Source organism: Paroedura picta, chromosome 9, assembly GCF_049243985.1.
Source record: "Paroedura picta isolate Pp20150507F chromosome 9, Ppicta_v3.0, whole genome shotgun sequence".
Lineage (NCBI taxonomy): Eukaryota > Metazoa > Chordata > Lepidosauria > Squamata > Gekkonidae > Paroedura > Paroedura picta.
This window is the reverse complement of record NC_135377.1, coordinates 40,455,145-40,480,768: the sequence shown is the minus strand read 5'-3', so window position 1 is coordinate 40,480,768 and position 25,624 is coordinate 40,455,145. Positions and strand designations below refer to the sequence as shown.

At 42.7% G+C, this 25,624-nt stretch overlaps 1 protein-coding gene across 19 annotated transcripts in view; it reads left to right on the top strand.

Annotated features, from left to right (window-relative positions):
• DTNA (dystrobrevin alpha) overlaps positions 1 to 25,624 on the top strand; it is a 379,312-nt gene that overhangs the window by 146,237 nt on the left and 207,451 nt on the right. For 4 of the 19 annotated variants that reach the window (XM_077352470.1, XM_077352478.1, XM_077352469.1 and 1 more), the window contains exon 1: positions 4,503 to 4,674. The exons of 1 other annotated variant lie outside the window; for it this stretch is intronic. In XM_077352470.1, the coding sequence (XP_077208585.1) occupies positions 4,553 to 4,674 (122 nt within the window). In that variant the 5' untranslated portion in view covers positions 4,503 to 4,552. Of the gene's footprint in view, positions 1 to 4,198; positions 4,675 to 25,624 lie in introns of those variants that run through there. 14 more of the 19 variants (XM_077352467.1, XM_077352465.1, XM_077352464.1 and 11 more) reach the window with 9 other exon arrangements.

Below are 25,624 nucleotides of genomic sequence, written 5' to 3'. Positions count from 1 at the left end.
TTATAAAACTTTCATCAGACTGCTGTGACATATTTGCCCACTTTTTCTGTAATTTGAGAGGCTTTATGCAAAGTTGTCACTTGTCTCTGCTCTGATCTCTGCCATATAAAGAACCCAGTACAAAGGACTCCAGGCTCTTGGGCAGATTTTGATTGTGGAACAGGGACTGTGTTAAAACCACCTCTCCCTCGGCTAAGATTCAGAGGCAGGTCAGGTTATAGTAGTGGCTTTCCGGTACCTGTGAACTTCCAACTTGGGATCAGCTCAGGTCAGCTTTTCTACATACTAACCTGAAGAAGCCCCAACGATGGCTTTTGAAGTCAGCCATTCATCTTTCATCAGTGTCAGAAAACCCAGAGGCAATCATTGACCAGTTCAAACATGCGCACAGCCTGTACATGACTGAATGTTTTGACGCAGCAAACAACACTGCACCAAGTTAGCCCAAGTTGCTTTTTGCAACAGTTTTTATAGTCTTATTAAACTCTTCTGTTAGCTCATCTGTAAACAGCTGAGAAGTGCTGTTCGATATTCAGCTACTTTAGGAGGCAAAGATGGTACATTTCCTTGGTCAGTTAATTCTTGCTTGGTTGCCCTGTACAAGAACACAGGTACATTAGAGTTTGCAATGTATTTGCATATTCGGTAATGGAACTGTTTGGGGGAATCTGGTGGCATAGAATACAGTTAAAAGAAGCCTAGAACTCCAGGGATGCTATGTAGTAGATTCACAATCCATCACAGTGCTCTTGAAAGGAATTTTGATTATGGCTGTGGGAACGGAGGGGCCTTGGGGTGTCTTTGATCATAATCCTGCATCTCTGCTTGAGAGACCTCTGCTTGAGAGCTGAGTTACTCCTGGGGAGGATTCAAATTTGTGGTGAGGAATCGGGCTTGAAGGCATAGATACCAAGCAATGTCTTGTGGTGCATGCACATTTGAAAGCTCAGCACACGGTTACACAACAATATTGGGGTATGGTGACTAATCATCCCACAGAAAATTTACTTTCAACATTGTATCTCTGTCAGTAGCAATTTCCACACAGTGAGTGATGTTTATCTGCACAAGCCGTCTATACCTATAGTAAGTGGGAACATTAAAGAGAAGTACAAATCTTTGAGATGGCACTTCTGTTCTGACAGAGCCACTAATTGCCACCCAGCTTTGCTGTCAGTGGGAATACCTGCCAAGGATGAGTCTTCTCATAGGGGTAATTTCCCAGATTACAGTCCAAATAATGACAATCTTATCATGCTCTGTTGGTCCACAGGTTAAATGTAATAGAAGTAGCTGTGCTGGATCAGAGAAATGGTCCTCATCTGTTTCCCATAGCAGACATTCAAATGCCACAGGGAAGCCCACAGGCAGGGCCTTTAACTATAACTCTCACCAGCTGTCCCCCAATATGTGATAACTGGAGGCACATACCCCTGAATCCAGGGGCCCGGTTGACATGGCCAGCCCTGCTTATAGTCTACAGAAGGGATAAGAAAGGATCTTTGGGGGTTGAAATCACTCTGGAGGTGCAGGGGGGGGGGAGAACCCAACAAATTTGAACACCCAAGAGGGGCAACTCCTCCATGGATTCGGTCACTGGGAATGCCAGGCTTGCAAAGTAATTTGGTGCTTGGGAGCTTAGAGGAAAGATGACCCTTGATGTGATCCTGTATGGTACCTGGTATCTGTAGCAGAAGGTAGAGATGGTTGAACTACCAGAGACTGGGGTTAACATGGTATGTTCAGTACCAAGGGACTATGACTGGATTCTATGGATAATAGTTCACAACATCTATTTTGTATTATTCTGCCTTTGCTCCCAGGAGTTCAGGGCCACATTCATGGCTTGTCCTTTTCCTTTTTATCCTTACAACAACCATGCATGGTAGATTAAGCTGAGCCAGAATAATTGCTGTAATATAACCCAGCCACGTTCATGGCAGACTGATCCCAGATCACAGTCTAGCTGCTATACAGCAGAGCCTCCTTGCTGACTTGACTCATTGAGATCTTGAGGTTCCCCTCTTATGGTTGTTCACCATATTGGTCACTAGATCACCAAGGACAGCATGAGGTAATCTCTTTAGCAGAATGCTAACAAATGTCATTGTCAGGTTGACTTGTCTATTAATATCCAAAATGATCTTAAATTACGCAAATGGAGAAGAATGATCTTGATGTCTTTTGAATGGGTGTGATTCATAGGGACCCTTATGGGGAGGACCTCACACACTTTCCCAATCAAAAGGCAGGCTGCAATATAAACATTACAAGTTTCAGTCAGCCTCTGTTCTCTCCTTGCAGACCAGCAGAAACATTTCTATGTTATTTACAAGGCTCAGTTTTGCTCCCAAAGAAATGGGAGTGACCAGCCTCTCTTCTCCTTGGGAACTCATTCCCAAGGCGGAGTGATAGCTGCAGTTTTACTACCCATTGTCTGTAGCAGGATTGCTACTCTTTTCTAGCCTCTTCCTCTCTCTTCTTATCTGAGATTATTTTTTATCATATGGTGTGCAGGAGATTCTAGGCTTGACTGGCATCCAGACAAGAGATGTTCAAAGGTAGTTTGCCATTGCCGGCCTTTGCATCATGACCCACACGTTTCTTGGGAGGTCTCCCATCCAAATACTAGACAGGGCCAACTCTTCTTACCTTCTGGGATCTGATGAGATTGGGTTTGCCTGGGAGTTTTTACAAGATGAGGATTCCCTCAGAATCCCTAGTTCTGTACAAGAGAACTGTTCCCCCCCCCAACAACAAACACATGCATATCATGCAACCCTATGCAGACTAAACTCCAGTCTAAGCTCATTAAAATCACTGTACAGACTGGCATAACTCTGCACAGGACTGTGCTGCTATACATGCAAACGGTGCTTATGTCGCTCAGAACAATTCAACGCTGACACAGCTCCTAGGCTGGTACAAGCTGCTGTTCCGCCAGTTGTTCTGCAGTTGCTCCCCTCTGCAGTGCAAAGCCCTGCTTGTGTGTCACGGGTGCATGCCTGATGGAGGCAGAGCGGGCCCTGAGGAGCTGAGAGAGGAGAAACACACGGAGAGGGCACAAGCCCATTGCCCATGCAAATAAGCCCTACGGGTGTTTTCACAAGCAAAACAACAAATCCCTTTTAATTTGTAAATAAAACAGGACAGGATGTTAAAGAAACACATGTTTTTAAAGATGGTAGGTATATTCTGCCCAGCATAGATTTGGAGAACTTAGATAAGCTACAAGGTAAGCTTCCTGTCCTCGGTCAACGAAATCCACATATGTGCATGTCAAGTGTTCTTGTACGTGAAGCTGAAACAGTCCTCTCGCCTGACACCATCAGCCCTTTCGCCCCAAAGTCCTGGCGCCTCTATTGTCTGGCAGTGGCAGCGAATGGGGTGGCACACAACAGCAGGGCGAGATCTCTTGCAGTTCAGGGGAGACGGGGAGAGAGAAAACGGCCGAGCGCCAGCTGGCCCAAGCCAAGAATGGCTCCCTCCTCGGAGCCGCGAATGGAAAGCAGCCCGCTCGGCAAAGCCCCCGCGGAGAAAGGGGAGCCGCTTCCTCTCCTCTCCTCTCCTGACCGGCGAGCAGAAAGCCCCTGGCGCGAAGCCCTCCGCGCCTCCCAAGTCATCTCCGAGCGGAAAGAACGTGACATCCGCGGGCACAGACCGCTCCTCGCCACGCCAGGCGCGCCTGAGGGTCGCCCGCAAAGAAAGGGCCGCCCCCCCCACCTCCTGCAAGGCTGCGGGGCAACCCCGGGACGGACCCCCGCCCCGCCCCCGGGCCCTCCTGCCTTCTTCCCTTCCTCGCCGCTCCCCCACCTCCCCTGCCGATCTGCTTTCCCTCCCGCCGCTGCGCACATCGCAGCCCAGGCGCCGTCCTCAGCCCACCTTTGCTCTCCTCTTTGTAGACTCCTCCGCACCGCCCAGCCCAGCCCCAGGAAGCTGCCCAGCCCGGGCCCTCTCTCAATCTCTCCCCGCTCCAAACTTTCCCCAGGGAGGTGGCCCAAGGCCCCTCTCGGTCCTGCGGCGGCCGGCTAAGCGTTAAGGCGCCGCCGCCGCCGCTCCCCTGGGCCGGCTCGCCTCCCCCTGCTCTGCTCGGCTCCGCTCCTCAGCTTTTGCAATACGTCATCCTTTTGCTGAGCCGCCCGCTCCCCCTCCGTCGGCCGGCTCCTCCCCCCGCCCTCCGCTTCCTCTGCATCGCTAGGATGCTTTTTGGGCAAAGTGAATGGAACCCCCGCGAAACTGAGGGCAAGAGGCGAGGTGAGGGCAGGAGCTTCACGGAGGCTTCACGGTCTTGCCGGGCATGCGCGCAGGCTTGGCACATGCTCATTTCGGCTGCACGAGGGGCTCTGGGCATGTGCAGAAGCAAAATGGGTACATTCTGAAGCAGGGCAATTCCAGCGATGACACCTGCAGCATGTGCCAGGAGCTGCAGCAGCAACCGCCGCCGCCGCCTGAGCGCGGAGCATCTTCCTCTCTTCAGAGCGGTAAGCAGCAGCGGCGGCTAGCAGTTCCGTCTCTGTGCGCCCCTCCTGCTTTGCACTGTTTCAGTGGGTGCATGGTGACCTTACAGAGTGTGCATTACCTCACAGGTAAATATCAGCTGATCCGCTGTTACAGCAGCAGCAGCAGCAAGAGCAGCAGCAGCAGAAGCCAGCAACCCACAGAGCTTTTCTGGAGGTAGCAGTTCATTCATTCCTTCACTCATCGAGTCCCACATCGCTTTTCTCCCCCCCCCCCCTTATCCTTTTACTCCATTCACCAGTCAAAAAGCTTTGCCAAGGATGCTGGTCTCCATTATGGATTGCTCTTTTCATTGCAAAGAGTGTGTAATGGTGTGTGGGGGGGTATTTATCATCCAAGACCAGTAGCAAGTGTTGCAATGCACTGCAGTGTCAGTTGAAATGGCTGAGGGGGTATATTTGGGGGGGGGGGTGAGGGGGGATTCAGCCTGTTGCCAATGTAGCCATGCACAGCTCTGTTGTTTGGTTTGTGGAAGAAAGGACCGCTGCGAACTGGCTGCCTTTGGTTTCTTCTTGTTGATTTCTCTTTCCGTTGTTGTACAACGGATCAAAAGCAGAGTTTAGTGAGGTTGTAGGGGCTGGATTTTATCACCAGGCATGGCGATTGAAGTGGTGACAACTTCAGATGTGCTGTCGGTCAGGTCTGGTAATAAAGGCTTTCTTGGGAGGGGGCAGTACTGGGGGATTGTTGTTGGCATCAAGCATTTCATTTCCATTTGCTTGCCAAGGTATGCACTGGCGTATACCGAGAAGCGCTATGTGTGTGTCATGAAGAGCTCAGGCAATTATGTGTAGGGGCCTATGATGACATCATCTCTCTGACTTTTGCTACACTTTATTCTTTGGAAGGTTGGCTCTCTTTTATTTATGAGCCTAACAGGGACAGCTCACGTTATCTAAGACAGATTTTTTTTAAGGTTAAGTCATGTGTTCATATTATGAGCTTGATCTTGTCATATACATTCTATCTTGGACATATATCATTGAAATGTGTGTCTACATAGGCATTGTAGCACAGTAGGCTTCATTGTTTTTGCCTGTCATTCCTGCAGTGGGGTTTGCTAGCTTCAGGTAATGCATTTAATTTTAATTCCAGTGCTACACATCAATAACAGCTGGCTGTATACAACAGTGGAATATCTTTGAAAATCCTGTTTGTATTCCTTGCTCTCTTACCAGCTCAGTCACAAACTTCAGTTGTCTCCAATGGACTTCTGAGCTAGTACAGGTTTGTTTGGATGTTTTACAGCAAGTCTTATCCTTTCCAGATTATTCTCAGAAAGCTATAAAAGGTACCATGGTCTGCTGCATGTCATAAATATGTACTGAGATCCACTTAAGTAGCACTGATGACATTTTATGTAGTGCTTAAAGGTGCCCATGAGAATAAATGTCACCAGACCAATCTCCATCAATGATCATGGAAGTTTGGAAAGAATTGTGAGGCAGAGAGGCTGAGAGCTGTGTTGTGCATTCATTTGATCTTCATTTGAAATCAAGTCGAAAGCTTTGATCCAAGCAAGCTGTTGTCTTTTTGTCATTGCTGAAATTTTTCTTGTTAGTAAAAACATTAATAACAATTTATAATCTGTCCCTCCCCCCCATGTGCAAATCTAAAGACATTCAAACTTTTAATTTCTTCAATCCAGCCAAAGATTTGGAAAGTTTCAGCCAATCTCTAAGCATATCACATTTCCAATAGTATTGGACAGACCCAGTAGAGGGATCCATTGCACTTGCAAAACCTCGCTTACAGCTTTTTAGTGAAGTTGTAGCAGAGGTAGAAAACAAAATGTGTTATAAAAATTATTCTGGGAGAGTAACAGACAATAATTATTATCCGATAATGATTCTGCTATGACTGTTTCTCAAGACTTCAATATTCAAACTGACTAAGCAGAAAGTAATAGCTGCTTTTTGTTCTTTATTTTTGTAGTTCCTTTATATTTTTCACAAGATAAAAGAAAATAATGTTCTTTCTTTTAAGAAAATTCAAGAAAAAATGAATGCAATCTACCTTGCTTACAGAACCAATGCATGTTGACATTTCCAGTTAGAGACAATAGACGAAGAGATGTGTAGAAGGGGAAATTTCAGTCTATGAAGTTTCACTTACTCCTGCAGCCATCTGGCATGAACAGTCATAGTACTTGGGTTGGATTCACACATTCCCAGCTGTCTCAATTCTTCTCACTAACTTTTCTATCCTTCCTAGAGCCCACAACCCATATTGCTTTTGTATAATCAGATACCGTGATCCACAGCATAGCTTGTGTTGTGGTGGTGGTGGTGGTTGTGCTGATCTAAGGAAATCCCTACTTTCTTTTTCTTCACCAGAACATGTGGTTAGATCCAACTTAACGTTTGTATGCAGTTATTAAAGAGACAGACATCTTTTTCTTTTTTGTATCTGGCCATCTGTTTATATATATATGTTTCTCAGCAGGCATTTACAGAACTGGCAGGTTATTACTGAAATCTACTTTTCTTAAATCTGACTCAATTGTTTAATCCCAGAAGTACCACTTTTCCCTCCTAAAGGAACTTCCAAACATTGGCCTCTTCAGCCTTCATAATAGCAACCCAGAAAGCTGAACTAGAAATACCATAAAGCCAATATCTACACTGCAATTCTGCACAGGTAAATTGTCACATTTCTCTCAAGAAGTGTAGGAAATATATTGGCTTAGGACACAAATAGATTTCTGGATCTTAATAAAGTACATCAGTATCACAGTCTGTAGATTTTTTTTGGTGGACACCATAACTGTTAAACTAGTATAAAACTGATTTGTTTGTATTATGGGCATGTTCTGTTCTCCCCCCTTTTCTTCTGCAGTCCAGTCCAGCTGCATTATTTTGTCTTGCTAGGAATCTTTACTGTTAGATGTTATATTTTGTAATCTGTTGACAGATTGCCTGGTGTTACAATATTTTGTAATCTGTTTACTGATGGACTTAAAGTGAGTATTATACTTGTAATCCACTTTACCCTGAACTGGATAGTCCAAGGCTACCCCAATCTCATCAGTTCCTGGAAGCTAAGTAGAGTCTTCCCTGTTTAGTACTTGGATGGGAGGTTTAGGGTTTGCAGTGGCAAAAAAACACCTCTATTCATCTCTTGCCTTCATAGCCCTATGGGGTTGCCATAAATCAACTGTGACTTAATGCCACTTCCCACCTCCACCGATCTACCTTGGGTCCCAGTGTGAAAAGTAGACTATAAATTATGATGATAATGATAGTAAGATATTTGTCTGTGGCTGTCCTGTTCCCCAGGCCTATCATATCACCAAGTAGCTAATTGTTTTAACTGAAGATGCTGGGAGCCGAACCTAGGACTTCCTTCATGCAAAACATCCATGACTCCTGCCCAGGTCAGTGCTAGTGTGTCTGCGTGTGTGGTGCAGACTGATAGCTGGTTTGGTGCTGGCCAAGTAGGTTCTATGAGCTGATTTGGCCATCAATGATCAGCAAAGAGGATCATCAGTGTCCATGTGATATTCATTTTTATTTCATTTATATGCCCCTCCTTTCTCTGCAGTGGGAACCCCAAGTAGCTTACATCATTTTCCTCTCCTCCATTTTATCCTCACAATGACCTTATGAAGTATGTTAGGCTGAGAGTTTGTGGCAGCCTTGAGAACACCCACTAAACATAGTGGGGATTCATATCTGGGTCTCCCAAACCCTAGGCTCACACTCTGACCATGGCATCGCACTGGTTGGCTGCTGTATAGAAGATCCAGTGGTTTAAATATTTAGTGATGGGGAAAGTGGTACCTGTTGCATTTTTTCCAATGGAGCTACTGTTCAGTACACAGAACATATATCTAGACAAGCCAGCACCTCTGCTTATGCATATACAGTTGTATTTGTGAAATTTGTAACTATCTTTTTGTATGAAAAAAAGTATTAATAAAAAAAAATGTCCATGTTTTCCTGTGCTGAAGTCCTCCCTTCGGTAACTGTAAGACAAATTGTAGTAGAGAGAAAGAAGATTATATAGATGTTCATGATTATGTTAAATCCTATGAACGTCATACTATTGAGGAAAAAAGACATTGTAGAGCAATTAAATAATTTGTTTCCTCTTTGTGCTTAAAAGTGGGGAAAATACACATTGCATGCATTGGTATAATTCTGTCAAATGTAACAGGACTTGACTATTATATGAGATCTATGAATTAACCTTCCTAAGACTAGTTTATCATTCAAAAGAAATTACCATTTTTAATGTTAATTTGAGTTATAGGTTCTTCCCAGGAAAATAGCTCAAACTGAAGTTATTAAAACACACTCTGCAAAGGAAAACCCAAGTTTGCTCAGGGAGCAGCAGCCTGTTAGAAATCCTTGATAGAAGTATCACATTGCATTTTCCATTTATTTCCTTCCATTACATTTCAATCATTTTCTATTGCATGAGCAAAATTCAGTCTCAGAGAGGACTTTGTTCTGGAATAACAACTTGTTTCAACTGATTAAACACCATACTTTAAATTTTGTGGGGTAAGCCTAGTTTACCTGCTCTTTATTAACAATCAGAAGAGAGTGGCTTTTTTTTTTAAAAGGCTTTTAAACTTCATCACCAAGCATGCTATGTTAAATTGTAATAACAATGTTTGGAATGCTTGTGCTTTTTATTAATTAACATGTATGTAGGTTCCCACCCACTCGGCATACTTACAAAATATACACTTTTATGGAGTTTTGCTTAACAATTAATTGCAACATGAGACTTAACTTCATTATAGTAGGCTCATGACTTAACTATGCAGGATGCCAGCATGAAAAGTCGAGATTTTACCAGCTAGCAGAGCATCATGGATTTAAGTTACCAATTACATTAGTGGAGTGCTTTCAGCAGAACACTGGTGTGCATGAGTGTCGATTCAGCCTTTTGTATCTAAATTTACATAATAATATCTATTATTTATAAAGCATTTTAAAAATGAGGCCCTCTACAGAAATTAAATTAAAAACAATAAAGCTTGCCTGCAATCTACCATCCAAGAGATATAGTACATCTGTCATGACCCTTCCAGAGAATGAGTTGTGAAGAAGCAGTAGCAGTTTCACCAATGCTCTATTTCTCCCCCTCCCCAAAGATACTGTATTTCTTACCCCCTCCCCCCCAAAAAAAAACCCTACCAGATTCAGACCTCAAAATGGTATTGCCTTAATGACTACATCATTGCCACCAAATATGGACACCAGAGGGAGCACCATTATGGTTATGGGCTGAGATATGAGAACTAGAGGCTTCACAGTTTGGGAACCACCATGTGCTCCCAAACCCTAAATAATTCAGAGTATGAACTAGCCAACACAATGCTAGCAGAGATTTCTTTGCTGCTTCTGCTACCACCTTATAGGCCTTACAATGGACTTTAGAGCAGACTTCATTTTGAGGGTGGTGTTTTGTTTTTTGCCAAAGACACTTTAGGCATCTCTCAGCCCTCTTCAAGACCCTTAAACCCGTAGTATATCACAGTTCTGACTTCTATTGTGATGTTGGAAGAGGATGCTGAAGGTAAGGCAACTATGAGTAGTTTCCAAGAGCTTCATATTCCAAGCTCCAACTGCAGCCTCAACAGAGCTGAGATCCCGAAAGACCCCAGAGCATTCTAGAATACAAGAGGGTTTATAAGTCTACATGGGTGGACCATTTCTTCACCCCTCCACCCCTGATTAGGGTTGGAATCCCATTTTGACCTTCATACCTTAGGTTCAATCTGGATGAGATGCAAGGTAGCCAAGGAGTCAACAAAATCTTGAGCTGGATCTGACATGAATGTTGAAGTCCATCAGTCCAGTCACTCAAGGTATCTCAGGCACCAAGTCTGAGACCATTTATACCAGTTCAGCAAGGGCATCCACTGATGAACTAAGCAGTCTGTAAGCCAGTAGAGTGTCTAATTTAGTGATGATCACTTGCTCTATATCCACATATGGCTCTTTGATGTGCCATCTCTTGATTTGATACGAGTTGTTGGGACTCCTGTTCTTCATTATTTATGTGATCCTCTTTTGAGCAAGATGTGTATTCCCTTAATATGTGTATTCTCACAAATATGCTTTGTGGGGTGCTTTGACAACCATTGGTGTCATTCCTATGACAAGACTTTAACCCATTTTCTAGGGAAGGCCTCTATTCAGGTCTCTTACCCATTGACTTATGGAGTTTACTAGTCTGGACTGCTGAAACAAGAATGTCAGCTCTGCCTTTATTGTTTGACTTTGGCAGTTTTTCTGGATGTGGTTGCTACTCAAGAATTAAACTCTGTCTGAGGAGAAAGCTGCAGTTTGTGGCTGGAGGGTTTTCTTGTAGTCTTTGCAGGGTTTTGTGAAGGGGAGTGAAGTACTGTGATCTCTTTGTGGTTGCCTACTTGTCTACATGAATGGAGGTTGTGTGTGCTGAACAAGGTGACACCAGATGGGTATTCTACACCATTGCTGTATTGAATACCTGTGATTAATCCCTTCAGTGTGCACCACTGTGAGTGGTATACATTAGCAGAATTTACATGGGTTCTCTGGTGGTTGCTGCTGGAGTTGCTCCATTTCATGCTAGTTTCCACTGCTTCTTTAACTTTGCTGCTGGTGTGATTGATTATAGTGTAATGGTAGTTGGCTTGGTGGGAACTTATGCTCAGGTTGATTGTACTGTATATTATGTGCATGGATAAGTAGCATCATGATGATTTCCGCTAATTTCCATTAATTGTGAGTCAGTTTGGCTTTCTTTGCAAAGAATGTGTATGTCAAGCTGGTTAAATTACAAGATTAAGCTTCAGAGAACATTCTTTTGTAGAAATGGAAAAGAAACATTGGCTCTGAATGGAACTTGGAAATTTTTATCATGCTATAAAATATCTTCTGTGTTTGAGCTTTTCATATGCTGTGAAGATCGCTGGGTTGCTACTAGCAGTGACCAGGTATACTTCATAAATTATTGTACATTGTGTAGTAGAATGTATATCTTTTATAGCAGGTGGATGGTAGGGATGTGCATGACCAGCCTATTTTAGTTTTAAATTGTGTTAGTCTTTATTATAGTTATGATACCTGGTTTTGCTTTCTTTATTGCTCTTGGGTTCAATTGGAAGCACATTTCTGGTTGCAGTCCCCCATCCATCTTATCATTTACTGAAATATTCTCTTCCCTAACTGCCCTTATCTTATGCGTCTGTGACAAACATAAAATAAAGTGCGAGAATACAATTACCAATCATTTAGTATATTAAGGAACATAGATTTGGTTTGGATTTGGGCTGATTTAACATCTGTGGCCATTACATATGGAAGATCAGTCGTGACCACTTTATTGGCCTTTCTTCTGGGCCTTTCTTAGTAGCCCAATACACAGAGATCATACCTGTACATTTTTCTGTCATGGAGAAACATAAGGGAAGAAACTTCCCCCAAATGTATTTCTATCAGTAAGGCTTTTCAAGATACAGGCAGCAGACCAGTAAAGAATGGTGACATCCCTATGGCCCATTATGCATGGGGGTTTTAGCGCATATTCGGGGTGGAATGGTGGCGACTAAAATCACCGATAACGCACAGTGCCGGCTGCAACCGGCCGCACCGTCGGTGCATGCCGCCAAAAAAGCTGCGTTCACGGAACGCGGAAGAAAGCACAGCTTCCAGGTGACCGGGGCGCAACCAGAAGTGGCACCGGGATCTCCGCGTGCATAATCGGTTACTCTGGGTTTTGCCGTCGTCGTGCCCCGCCCGGTGCATAACCGGTGTGTGTCGCGTCTTTCCCCTCCGCATTTTCCATGTGACCCGAAATCGCCGTTTCGGTGGCTGTGCATAATGGGCCTAACAGAGGCTCTTGTCTTGGAGAAGCAATTTGGGTTTGGTGAAGCCAATCAATTCCAATCTTAGAATTACATGTTATTGTTATTTATTTATTTAGATATCTGTACCACCCATTTCTTCGCAGCTCTGGGCAGTTCTATACTGGCTCTTCCATCTGGGCTTCTATCAATTTGCTTGCTATTTTATCACTTCCCCTTCTAATCCTGCTGCACATTAATGGTTAATGGTTAATGCTTTGACCTCTGCTAATAAGCAGTTATAATGTCCCTATAGGGAGAGGTACTTATTACCTTAATTGGGCCTTTTTGTTTTACTTATAAAGTTATAAAGAAATTAGGGCCTCATACCACACACACACACACACACACACACATTTTTATGGTAGTCATTATAAGATGCCAACAGTAACATTACAGAAGTTTATTAACAGTGGTTACAGCTGTTGCAGAAAACAGGAGATATTCTTTGACCAAAGGTGTTCATGGTATATCACGGTATGTAAATGATGTAGCATAACCACTTGCTGTTGGTGGTACATCACATTTGTAGCAACAGTAGTAACCGTGTAAGGGAAAGTGTTCCTAATAAATCTAAGTCTTTACCTTTTCATTTGACTGCCTCCAAATGCCTTTAATAGCTGCTCAACAGAATGAAATTGAGTACATACAGCTTTTCCCATGCCAGCCAAAGCTTTACCAGCTTAATTTTATTAACTGACTTGGCTGGTCAAATTCTTATCAGTTGGCAATCCAACTGACCACAGTTTGGATACTCAGTGTTCAAATATAAGTAGTATACTAGTTAAAAAGCCCATTGTATAAAGAATACAATGGGCGCTAGCAGGCGGGGGACAGAGTGAGGGACAGAAGGCTACCTGAAAGAGGAGACGGGCGGCGGCTCCTCGGCGGGTTGGGCTGCGGGCTGGGCTGCGGGTTGGGCGGGTTGGGCTCCTCGGCACGCTGGGCTGCGGCGTCTCCTCGGCGGCACCTCCGCGGCTCCTGATGGCTGCTCCTCGTCGGCTCCTGACGTGGCTCCTCGGTGGCTTTTCGGTGTGCTGCGGCTCCTCGGCGGTTTCTCGGCGGCCCGTGGTGCTGGCAGGCGAGTTGCTGCTGTGGCTGAGCGCGGCCTCAGCGGCGCGGTGAAGCATGGCCCCTCCGCTGATCGCGGCCCGGGCACTGGCATTCGCTGGGCGGGCGCCGCCGGCGATCGCGGCGCTGCTTCCTCCACTGATGGTGGCTCTTCCAGCGCCATCAGTCATGGCACCGCCGTCGATCGCGTTGCCTCTGCCGCCGCTGCCCGCATCTCAGCTGGGTTGGGTTTGCGTGGGTGGGCTGCTGGGTCAGCTGACTTGCAGGCGGTCTTGCCGGCCAGGGAGCCCTCAGCAGCCGCGCTCCACGCGCCTCTCGCCACATCAGGCCGGGAGCAACTGCGAGCCGTGCTGTGCGCGGTTCGCAGTTGTTGGGGCTGGGAATCAGAGGGACCAATCGGCAGGCGCAAAGCGCCTGCCAATTGGTCCTTCCGATTGTCTGTCATGAGGAAGGATCCAATCCGGACCCTTCCTCATCCCGGACACATCCCGCCCCAGAACGTCTTACTCTTTTATTTAGTCCGTGGCGCCCGCGGCGCCACGGGCGGTGTACAGATGATCACACCATGCATTCTGTCTTGAGAATTCCACTGATAGGCTAGACATGTGAAAAGATTATATTACTGGCTGGTCTCTTCCTGAAGTCCTGTAATCTCTGTGTGTGTGATGTGTAGCTTTATTTCTGCTTGTCCATTAAACAATTCAAATATAGCAATGTGGTATATTAACTGATGACTGTAGGCATTTGAGGGGTGTAATCTATTTAGAAAACTCTATAGACATGGAATCTAGTTGCGACCATTCACATTCACTTTGTCTGGTGACCCGTCCACAGTTGTCCCAAGGTGTGTTTTGTGGTATAGGGAACCTATGTTATTGGCACCGATCTATTCCAGCATTCCATTTTCTGTAGTGCTCAGCCAGATGTTTCTGAGATCAACAAATATCACACAAAGGATGCAGCTGCCCCCACTTATGCCCCCATAAGCAAGTGGGAATTAATCTCTTCCTCCATCAGCTCAGCCAGAACTTGGGTTTGAGGGGGTGTGCTTGGGGGGCACTGGGATGAGAAGATCCAAGAAGATTGCAGATGTCAGTAAAGAGGTAGGCAGCAAGAGGCTCGGTTGCAGTACATCTTCCAAAGCAGAAAGAGGGCTGTGAGGCACTGCAAGGGTTGGGCAAGGCTGCTGAAGGAGCAGCACCAAGATAGACACCACACAACTTTTTCTATCCTCCTCTATGCTGAACAGCTCCTACCCATTCTCCAGCCTTCCCTCCTCCCCTTCTTTCAGTTATTAAAGTTGTGGATGGTTTCCCCCATACACGCACTCTCATTATTGTTACAAAGAGTGAGGGAGAGATGGGAATCTGAGACCCAGGTGGTAAGGGGAAAAAAAGAGCCATTAAGGAAGGCTGTCCTGTGACCCACCTTCAGAGACTTTGTGACCCTCTTTTGGGTTTCTGCTCACAAGCTGGGAAACAGTACGCAAAGACACAACTTTAGAAGCTAAAAATTTTACTACCACAGCTAGCCACTCCTCGTTCCCAAGTGAGTGTATAGTTTATGGTTCAGAGTACTATCCCAGAGTACTACTCAGAGCTATCAGAATAGGCCTTTGAAATTGAAAGGTAATCATAAATCATGCAGGAGATTCCATAACATTATTATGGGAACTTTTCCCCTCCTCTCATAAGATTTAGAAATAAATCTAAAGTGAAGAAAGTCAACCAAGCCTTTCTTCTCTTGATGCTGACAACTTCTGGCTTGGCTTTGTTGTCTAAAATAGTAATAGCAATTAAAATGTGAGGTGACAGCACTTTCTAGAAAATGATTTGTAATTTAAGAGTCATATAGTGGGGTATTTCACCTGACATGATGAGAATTAACTTAACAAAGAAAGACTTAGAATTACATAGGGATTTTCAAAATGTATACAGACAAATCTGTTCACTATTGTACAGCAGTAGCGCAGAACTCCACATTCACCTAAGTAGATACAATGCAAGTCTAAGGACACTTTCCTGGAAATAAGCCTCATTTAATATAGTGGGACTTACTTGCAAGTCAACCTGCTTGGGATTGCTCACTTTGCCAGTAAAGTTGTAAATATAGTTAGAGAGGGCAAGAGAAGAAATGTTAACCTGGAGAATCCCCCAAGATATTTTTGTATGGGATACTAATGCTTTCTTTCTTCTTAGAAGACACAACACTTCTGTTCAACTCCACATGGGTAACACAATTGTAACAACAATTGAAACTGTTAAAGATTTTTCTATTCCAAACTAGACAACAGGCTACAAAATTATAATTTTAAATCAGATAAACTCAAAGCTCCTCTATCCTTTGTGTCTTGTAGTACCTTAAATTTTACACTTGGTTTTTCCCTTGCTATACAAATTTAAACAAATCTTTCTGCCATTGTTTAAATGATACATCAGAAAACAAAACCTGTATTATCTGAAACAAGAATAACATTCTGTGAAAAACATTAATCTTGATCACAGATATTCTACTCAATGACAATTGTGTTTTATTCCATCTTGTCTTATATTTTTTAACTTCATTCACTTTCACTTCATTCACTTTCACATAATTATTATGAAATAACATACAATTCATGTTTGACAATGCAATACCCAGATATTTAACCTTCTTTTCAACTCTAAAACCTGTCTTATTTGTCAATTCCATCTGTTCTTGTAAATTCATATTTTTGTTAACATCTTTGTTTTCTCTTTATTAATTTTAAAGCCTTTTAATGTGCCAAAATTCCTTTTAGGGGATTCTCCAGAATCAATGCCACGTCATCCACAAAGGCTCTCAGTTTCTTTTATTTTTACACCCCCTCATCCTCTCATCATGTCTTATATATCTGTTCAGTATTTACAAAGTAAAATAAACAAGAGAGGTGACAACAGACAACTCTGTCTTGTTTTTGTATAAATCTCACATGATTTGGTTATATCTCCTTTGACAATTATTTGTGCTGGCTGTGAATTATAAATCAATTTCACCCAATTTATGAAATTCTCTCCAAAATTCATGTTTTCCAAAGCCTTATTGTTATTGTTATTGTTATTGTTATTGTTATTGTTATTGTTATTGTTATTGTTATTGTTATTGTTATTGTTATTGTTATTGTTATTGTTATTGTTATTGTTATTGTTATTGTTATTGTCTTTCGATTTATAGCCCACCACTCCCTTATGGCTCGTGGCGGGTTACAACATTTTAAAAACCCCAATAAAATCCATTAAAATCCCTCAACAACAATTACAATATAACATTATCGGTTAGCAAGCTAACCTGGCAAGATAGGCTAATCAACCTCCCCCTCCTACTACAAGCAGGTGGAGAGGGGATACTGATGGTACTAATCCCCAATCTCAATCCCAGGTCCCGGATCCCCAGGGGGGGGCATAGATGTTAGCCTCGGCCTCAACCGTAAACCTGGCGGAAGGGCTCCGTCTTGCAGGCCCTGCGGAATGATGGAAGATCTTTCAGGGCCCACAGCTCTCCCGGGAGCTCATTCCACCAGGTAGGGGCCAGGACCGAAAAGGCCCTGGCCCTGGTCGAGGCCAGGCGTGCTTCCCTGGGGCCGGGAACGACCAGCAGATTTTCTCCCGCAGAACGTAAGGCTCTGCGGGGAGCATAGGGCGATAGGCGGTCCCTCAGGTATGTGGGTCCCAACTCGCGTAAAGCCTTGAAGGTTAAAACCAAAACCTTGAACCGGATCCGGGCAGCAATTGGCAACCAGTGCAGCTGCCTCAGCTGGCTGAATGTGGGCCCTCCAAGGTGTACCAGTGAGGACCCTGGCAGCTGCGTTTTGCACTAGCTGGAGTTTCCGGACCAAGGACAAGGGAAAAGGAAAGACCAATTTAAATTTTTGAATACTTTCTCTGCATCTAAGAGAATCAATATGATTTGCTTTTAGTTATGCTTTTTCCAAATACTCCAAAATATCTGAACCCGTAATGCTTCTAAAGATGTTTTTATTGATGTTAGTATTGAATATTTTGTAAGCCACCTTGAGCCTGTTCACAGGAAGGAGTGGCTTATAAATATAAATATAATAATAATAATAATAATAATAATAATAATAATAATAATAATAATAATAATAATAATAATAATAATAATAATAATAATAATAATATATAACATTTAACTGCCTCATAGGTAAAAATCAGTACTGATCTAAATGAATAAGCTCTTGTAGAATTGTTTTTAGACTTTCTACTAAAATTGTAGTGAACAATTTGCAGTCATTATTTACCATAATGTTGTTCTGTAATTTTTTGCCACAGTCAAGTCATGTCATTCTTTAGGTTATATTAGTCTCTTTCCATGACTTTGGTATCCCCCCCCCCCACACTCATTAGAACTCAATATCATTTACAGAAGCTGTAAAATTTCATCCTCAAAACATTATACTACAAATCCAATAGTTCACCTGAACCAAGAACCTTTCCTGGCTTGATTTATTTTTAGGGCTTTCTACAACCTCACTTATTGATATAGGGTTATTCATAATTTGTCTTTGGTCTTCTATAAGCTTTAGTAAATTTTGTTTTCTGAGATATTCATTAATTTTTGCTCATGGAAAGTCCTATCCTTCCTATAAATTAGAATTAGTAACTGATAGTTAGGCCTTTGGTTTCTCCACATTCATACTTGAGTCATCTGCTTTGGTCTCCTCTATTTCTTGCTGTGGATGTTGTGGGTCTTGCATATCTTCTTCTAGACTCTCCTCCATTTCTTTTTCAAATCTCACTGGAAATTATTTTGCCTTTTGGACAAAATTAAATCTAAGACTGCTTTTAAAAATGAGCAACACACCTTCTAATTGCCCCCACTGAAATGAAATCATTTTTTGTTTTAACTTTTTCAGTTTTTGAAAGTGTAGTCTCTTATATAAAATTTTAATAGTTATTTCTCTTAATACAATTATATAATTGTCTGTTTCTATTCTTGCATTAAAGTGCTTGTGCCAAATTTGACCTTGTCTTCTTTCTGTGAAAGTGTACCAAAACTTCCATTGGGACATTCCTTGATTTGGCACATCTAGAATTTATTCTATAAACGTTATCCATTTCAAAATCCATATATTCTTCTTCCAAACCAAGAAAACCTGCCAATGCCATGGTAATCCTTTTTCTGATGTCCTCATTAGAGACATAATAATTCTTAGACAATATTATTCTTATTAACTATTGTTCCTTATAGTGTAACTAAGAATGGAGCTATACATAAAGAGGAAAGCACAGGATTCCCAGCTCCATGTCTTTCTTGAAACAGTCAAACAGTTAGGTTTCTAGCTCTGGGTTGTGAAATACCTGGAGGTTTTGGGTGTGGAGCTGGTACTGGGTGAGATTTGGGTTGGAGAGGAATCTCAGTGGACTATAATGCTATGGAGTCCAGCCTCCAAAGCAGCCATTTTCTCTAGGGGAACTGATCTCCTTAGTGTGGAAATGCGGTATTATTCTAGGGTAGCGATCTCCAACCTGTGGGCTGCGGACCACATGTGGTCCTTCGACTAATTGGAGGTGGGCCCCGCAGGATGCCTTCTCCCCACCCCCCCGGCCCTTTACTTCATCCTCCCCAGCCCTTTACAACACACTTCATTGTTGTGGCGTGTCTGTATCTTATTTTGAAGGGATGTTTAAACATTACCATAGCAATCAGAGAGTGTTAGGGCAGTGGTTGAGAGTAGAGGAGTAAACTACCCCCCCCCCACCGGGCCTCAGTAAAAGGCGTTGAGTGGTCCCTGATGAGTGGTCCCCAGCGTTGAGTGGTCCCCGGTGATAAAAAGGTTGGGGATCACTGTTCTAGGGGATTCCCAGTTCCCACCTGGAGAAGGGCATCCCTACTTATAGCAGAAAATTAGTGAATAGAAGGGATGAGGAATAAATCTCTTCCACTCCAACTTGCCAATACTAGCTTGCAGATCACCCAGGCATTAATTTTTTTCCATTTTGTTTCAATGCTGAGGGAAACTCCTCCACGGATGGGACATGCCAGATGGAACCTCTTCCATTTTGTATTCACATTACCTCAGCAAATATCAACTTGGACAAAACTGGCCTTCATAGTTCCATCTTAAGTAATCATGGCTGTAGTGGCACTCTGCGGTTCCATGCAAGGCAAGTTTGCCATGAAATGTGAATGATGTTATCTGGCAGAAGTTTTTGTTGAAACCTTAAAATGACACAGCTGCACCATACCACGTGCAACTATAGCCAGCATGAGTTTTTTTCAGTTTATATAATTTACTAGAGGCAAAGCCAGTTGCATCAAGAAAAACAACATGTGCTAGGAAAGTCCTTCTTGGGGGCTGTACATTCTTCAATTCAGCTCAGTATCAAAGTACATTAGAAACAGTTGTATGTTACAATCAAACATGAAAACATTGGTTGGCAAAGAACTTACAGGGTGTTTCTCAGTTACTGCCTCTATGTCAGCCATTCTCAACTCTCTCTCTCTCTCTCTCTCTCTTTTTTTAACCATTTTTGCCACTGTTCAGGGATGCCAGTCTCAGAGATCTGTTATCGTGGAGTAAAGAGCTGCTTGGGATGGGGATGGGGGGCTGTGTAGCACTTTCTTCTACACACACACACACAGAGAGAGAGAGAGAGAGAGAGAGAGAGAGAGAAGCAATTCCTCCTTGGATTGCTCTGAGAAGTCATTGGCCAGAAGGTCCACATTTAAAGGAAAAGCATCCCATAACAGTCAATGAGCAAGTCAAAAAAGACTTACACCATCCTCCTGCAAAAGCTTCTTCTGGCTGTGCTCTAGCTATATCTCTCTGAGGAAACAGCTTGGTGTTGTGTTTAAGAGAAGCGGATTCTAATGTGGCAAGCTGGATTTGATTCCTTGCTCCTCCATATGCTGGGTGACCTTGGACCAGCTGGGTGACCCTGGACTACTCACAGTTCTGTTAGAATCTGTTCTCAGAGGGCAGTTTCTCTCAGAGCTCTATCAGCCTCTCCTACCTCACAGGATGTCTGTTATAGGGAGAAGAAGGGAAGGCTATTATAAGCCACTCTGAGGCTCCTTTGGGCATAGAAAAACATGGTACAGAAACCAACTCTTCTTCTACTGGGAAGGTGCTACTGGGAAACAATCTCCCCTCTCCATATGTCCCCATGGTCTCATGGTACCGCTGTACCCCGTCTACAGTTTTCCCATCTTCTATGCCATTGGTCTCAAATTTGCCTTGTTATGATGGTCTTGGAAAGATTGTAGCAAGACCAAGGTGACATCCATATGGAAAGAGAAAATCTATATCTTCCCAGTCACACCCATATCAACATTATTTTCCCTGTTACAATTGCCTGTGATGATTACCCCAAAGCATTCCTCCCTCCTCAGATTGCAAATTGCAAACCTCAAATGACTTACTCATGAGTAATATTCCCATGGCAGATTTTTTTTCTGGATGCCTTGGGTCCCAGAGGGTTAGCAAGGGGCTGTTTCTAGGCCTCCTACAGCCTCCTTCCTCCAGAAGGTACACAGAAATTGTGCCAGGAAGCAGCTCACTCGTCTCCCATGTCCTCGAGCTTGACAGAGGCCTGGAGGCCAGGGCAATTTACTGGCAGCAGGGCATGCTCTGATGCCAGCTTTTCTTCCACCCAGCAAACTTTTGAAACTGGCAGGGAGTTGGAGCACTGAGCAATTTATTATTGTTTCCTGGCTAGAAGCTTTTCCTGATTGGGGTAAATTACCAAGGCAGGGCATTTCTGAATGAGGGCCATGACATACTAATGAGTAAACATTCCCATGGTAGAGGCTTTTCCTGGCTGTCTGCAAGGCAATTCAACCTGATTGGCCCTCATTGGTAGAGTGCTACCAGGGAGGGCCAATCAGGTAGGGAGTGTGTTTTCAATTTGAGCTTTATTATGTTTAGTGATGATTGGAGGGGGGCAGGGAAACAAACAGAAGACTATGGTAGAAATGGTACAAAGTTAGGCAACACCATGAAATTATTAATGTTTTGTCCTTGAACTGAGTTTCATTGACATCCGGGAATAAAATATTCATTCATTCAATTTATTGACCACCACTTCCATTTCAAGCTACCTCGTGGTGGTTTACAATAAAACTCTGATATTGTTGTTAGGTGCTAAGTCATGTCCGACTGCTTCAGTGACTCCATCCAGCCACCTCATTCTCTGTCGTCCCCTTCTTCTTTTCTCTGACAAAATAACAATAATATACCATTATACAACCCTTGGCAGTGTAATTCCTCTTAATCCCAACCTCCCAATCCAGTGCAGGTCAAAATGCCATGAAGACCATGAAGTGTTGGTGAGTTTATCTTATTGGTATTTGTGGAATTGCAAATCTTAGTTATTTAGGAGGATCTTGATCTGAGTTCAAGATATGATTGCTTAGACTTCCACAGTAAAAATGTCATTGATGTGGAGAGTTATTGGCTTAAGCAAGGCATAGACAGCAACTGTTCTGACTGCCTTACAGGAATTTAATACCTTGTCACCAGTTAGTTCTTTATACACATCAGTGTTCTTGCAAATATCATACTTTATCTATTATAGTATACCACTCCATATTTGACTCATTTGGAAAGTACCCCAGCTCCAATTTCAGATGTGCTGTGAACATCATGTTATGATAGCTGTTTATATTTGCATTTAAATAAATTTGATTTAAGACAAGGAATAGTGGAATGATCTTTTTGCTCTACGGCTGCAGGCCTTATTTTCATTCCAGATGATGGGAGTAATTGCGTGACTTCTAAATATTTGTTGTGGGAACTCAACCTTTCAATATGTTTAGCTATCACCACAAAAGTCTGCAGTCTCACTTGCTAGTAGTCTGTTCTCCAAGTAATTAATGGAATATTGCATAAATTAGCAAGGGAGATGCTAAGATTATACTGAATCTCTATCATGGAAATGTATGCTGCCCTGTAATTCCCATAAGCAATTTAGAGAGATACATCCAAAGCTCAAGCACAGTATAAATTTATCACAGTCAAGGAGGAAAATCAATCATTTAACAAAGGAATTTTAGCTCTGCAGCAGCATAACCACATGGGACATACCTAAATCTGAGTAGCCTGTAATCATGAGCTTGGCAATTTGTAGAGACACATTCAAGTTTCAAGTACTATATTAATTTCTCACAATAAAGGGAGAATAGGCAGCTACAAAGATTTCCTTCTCTTTTTGTCTTGTTAGTCAATCAGTTGTCTAGATTCTAGTCCAGTAGTACCTTAGGATTTTGGGGAATGTAAGCTTTTAAGAAACAGAGCTCCCATAATCAGATACCGCCAAAATCTTGTTCTCTAAAGTGCTACTGGGTTTAAATCTATTTATTTTATTTTATTTATTTATTAATATTTATATACTGCCCTCCCCAAAGGCTCAGGGTGGTTAACATAGAACTGAAAACTATACATGGAACCATACATATAACTATAACATTAATATTACTAACTGATAACAAGGTAACAGTATAACAGTGATTTTTTAAAGGAAGCCAAACTCCCCCCCCCCCCTCTACGTCACAATAAAAGATACAAACCAAAAATTCTGGGGCAGGACTTAGACATTTTAATAAAACTGAAGCTTCAGCTTCTTCAGCATGAAATTGACATGGAATATCCATTCAGTCCTCAGGCTTTCATTGACCTTTAACCTTTTTTATCCTGGCAGGTATGCAATAAAATCATTTTGTTTGAGAACAAAACATTCCTTGGGATGTTTTGTTTTGAAAGACACCATGCGTGGCGTAGTTAGCATGCTGTACTGGGATTTGCAAGAGCATAAGGGATAGTCTTTAAAATATCCAAGACTGGCCTCAGAATCACTCCGCTTGTCATTTCATAAACGGAGGTCCATTGAAGCCGACTGAGGACTACATTGAGCACTTGAGCCCACTATTTTAAAATTATTAATGTATCCCAACAATAGAATTAAGGTAACATCCATAAATCACAACTAGTGTAACAGTGCATCAAATTGCTATATGTAAATACATGAGAGAAAAGTGACTGAAGAATTAGGTCTGTGACAATTAAATCAGTAAATTCAATACAAATCCGTCAGGAGTCCAAAAGGCAAAGGTCCAAAACATTTACAGTTTCCAAGTAGATATTGTTTCAATTAGTTGTCTTCAGATGACTATGATATTTTCTGACAAAATGCCGCTATTGAGGTATAAGGCTCATGAGTTTTGTGTCATTCCAGAGCATAATTCAGCTGAACATTGAAAATCTTGGCAACACTGTTGGATTAACTCATTGCTTCTATGTTGTTCACCCAAATCTTACTTACGAGCTGCTCATCCAGGAACAAGGAACCACCTCTCTATATAACTTGCTTTGTACTCCAGCTCCTGAGAGACTAACAGAATTTTTCAGGGCATACACTAACATAAACTCAAAGCTCACTTCATCATATACTTGAATTTTGTTCTTCTGCAGCAAACTAACACAATTATCCACTTGAAACAAAAGGTCATACCATTTCCCAAGCTGATTACTGGGCTACATGACTTTTAAAACAGAAGTAGGAACTGTTATGGCATCTGGCCCTCTCAATTCCTGGCAAATAGATGGGGAAGAAATAGAGGTAGTGAGAGATTTTATTTTCCTGTGCTCCAAGATCACTGCAGATGGGGACTGCAACAAAGACATTAAAAGACACTTGCTACTAGGGAGGAAAGCTATAGCAAATCTAGACAGCATCCTAAAAAGCAGAGACATCACCCTGACAACAAAAGTGCATCTAGTCAAGGCTATGGTCTTCCCAGTTGCAATGTATGGCTGTGAAAGTTGGACCATAAGGAAGGCCAAGTGTCAAAGAATTGAGGCTTTTGAACTCTGGTGCTGGAGAAGACTCTTGCAAGTCCCTTGGACTGCAAGCCAAACAAACCGGTCAGTCCTAGAGGAGATCAGCCCTGACTGTTCCTTAGAAAGCCAGATCCTGAAGATGAAACTGAAATACTTTGGCCACCTCATGAGAAGAGAGGACTCCCTGGAGAAGAGCCTAATGCTGGGAGCAATTGAGGGCAAAAGAAGAAGGGGACGACAGAGAATGAGGTGGCTGGATGGAGTCACTGAAGCAGTCGGTGCAAATTTAAATGGACTCCGGGGAATGGTAGAGGACAGGAAGGCCTGGAGGATCATTGTCCATGGGGTTGTGATGGGTCGGACATGACTTTGCACCTAACAAAAACAGGAACTATTAATGAAGAGAGCCATCCACCTCTGAGTGCCGCTGCAGAGGTCAGTAGGGATCGGCATATGAAGGCATATGATTTGCAGAACAAGCACCTGGGGAGGTAAGAGACAATTTACTCAATATATGGGAGACTCACAGTGGTCTCTAATGGTGTGCTTGTAGCTGATGGCCACTCAAAGATCAATAGGGATCTATTCCTTTGTTTGCAGTTGAGCCTGCAGAAGGATGGAATGATTTATCCCACCGCCCAGCTACATCAGAAGCTGGTGGTGACGTAACAGGACTAATTCTGTCTCTGTCCTTTTTCCTTATCTTCAGTGGACTGTCTGCCTCGTAGCTTTTTATCCAGTTCTTGCTTCTGAGGCTTTTGATCCAACTATAGCAAGTCCTGCAATTTATCATCACTTAGAGCTTGCTGTATTTCTAAAGAGGACTTTTTGAATCCATCAAGGCATTCATTAACTAGGAATTAAGAGCCACAATTTGATGAGTCATTTTGCAGCTCTTATTTTCTAAAAATCACATGGAATGTTTTCAAATCATGGAAAGAAGTAGCTGTCATGAAAAGAGAAGAGAAACATACACAAAACAAGTACAGTTAAAGTAACGAAGAGGACCCACTTTAATTGAGGCGCTTCTGCAGCTGTTTTGTACAAAACTCAGTCTAACTGCTGAAAGTTCGTGTTCTTTTGTAAACTCTAAAACTCACCACTGAATCTAACACATGGTTAATGTGGGCACAATGTGGACACAAAATGTGGAAACAAAAGAGATGTAAAGTTATTTAGATGGCACCCTCATTCTGTGACTACTATCTTTATATATTTGAAATGAATTAGGTTGTTTTGATATTTTTAAATAGGTACTTTATTGATGAAAGAGTAGCTGTAAAAATATTCTCTTGAGATTGATAAAATACCCATCAAATTGCACATGTTAACTGAAAAACTTTTCTACGTCCAGGGAAGAGTATGTATTGTGG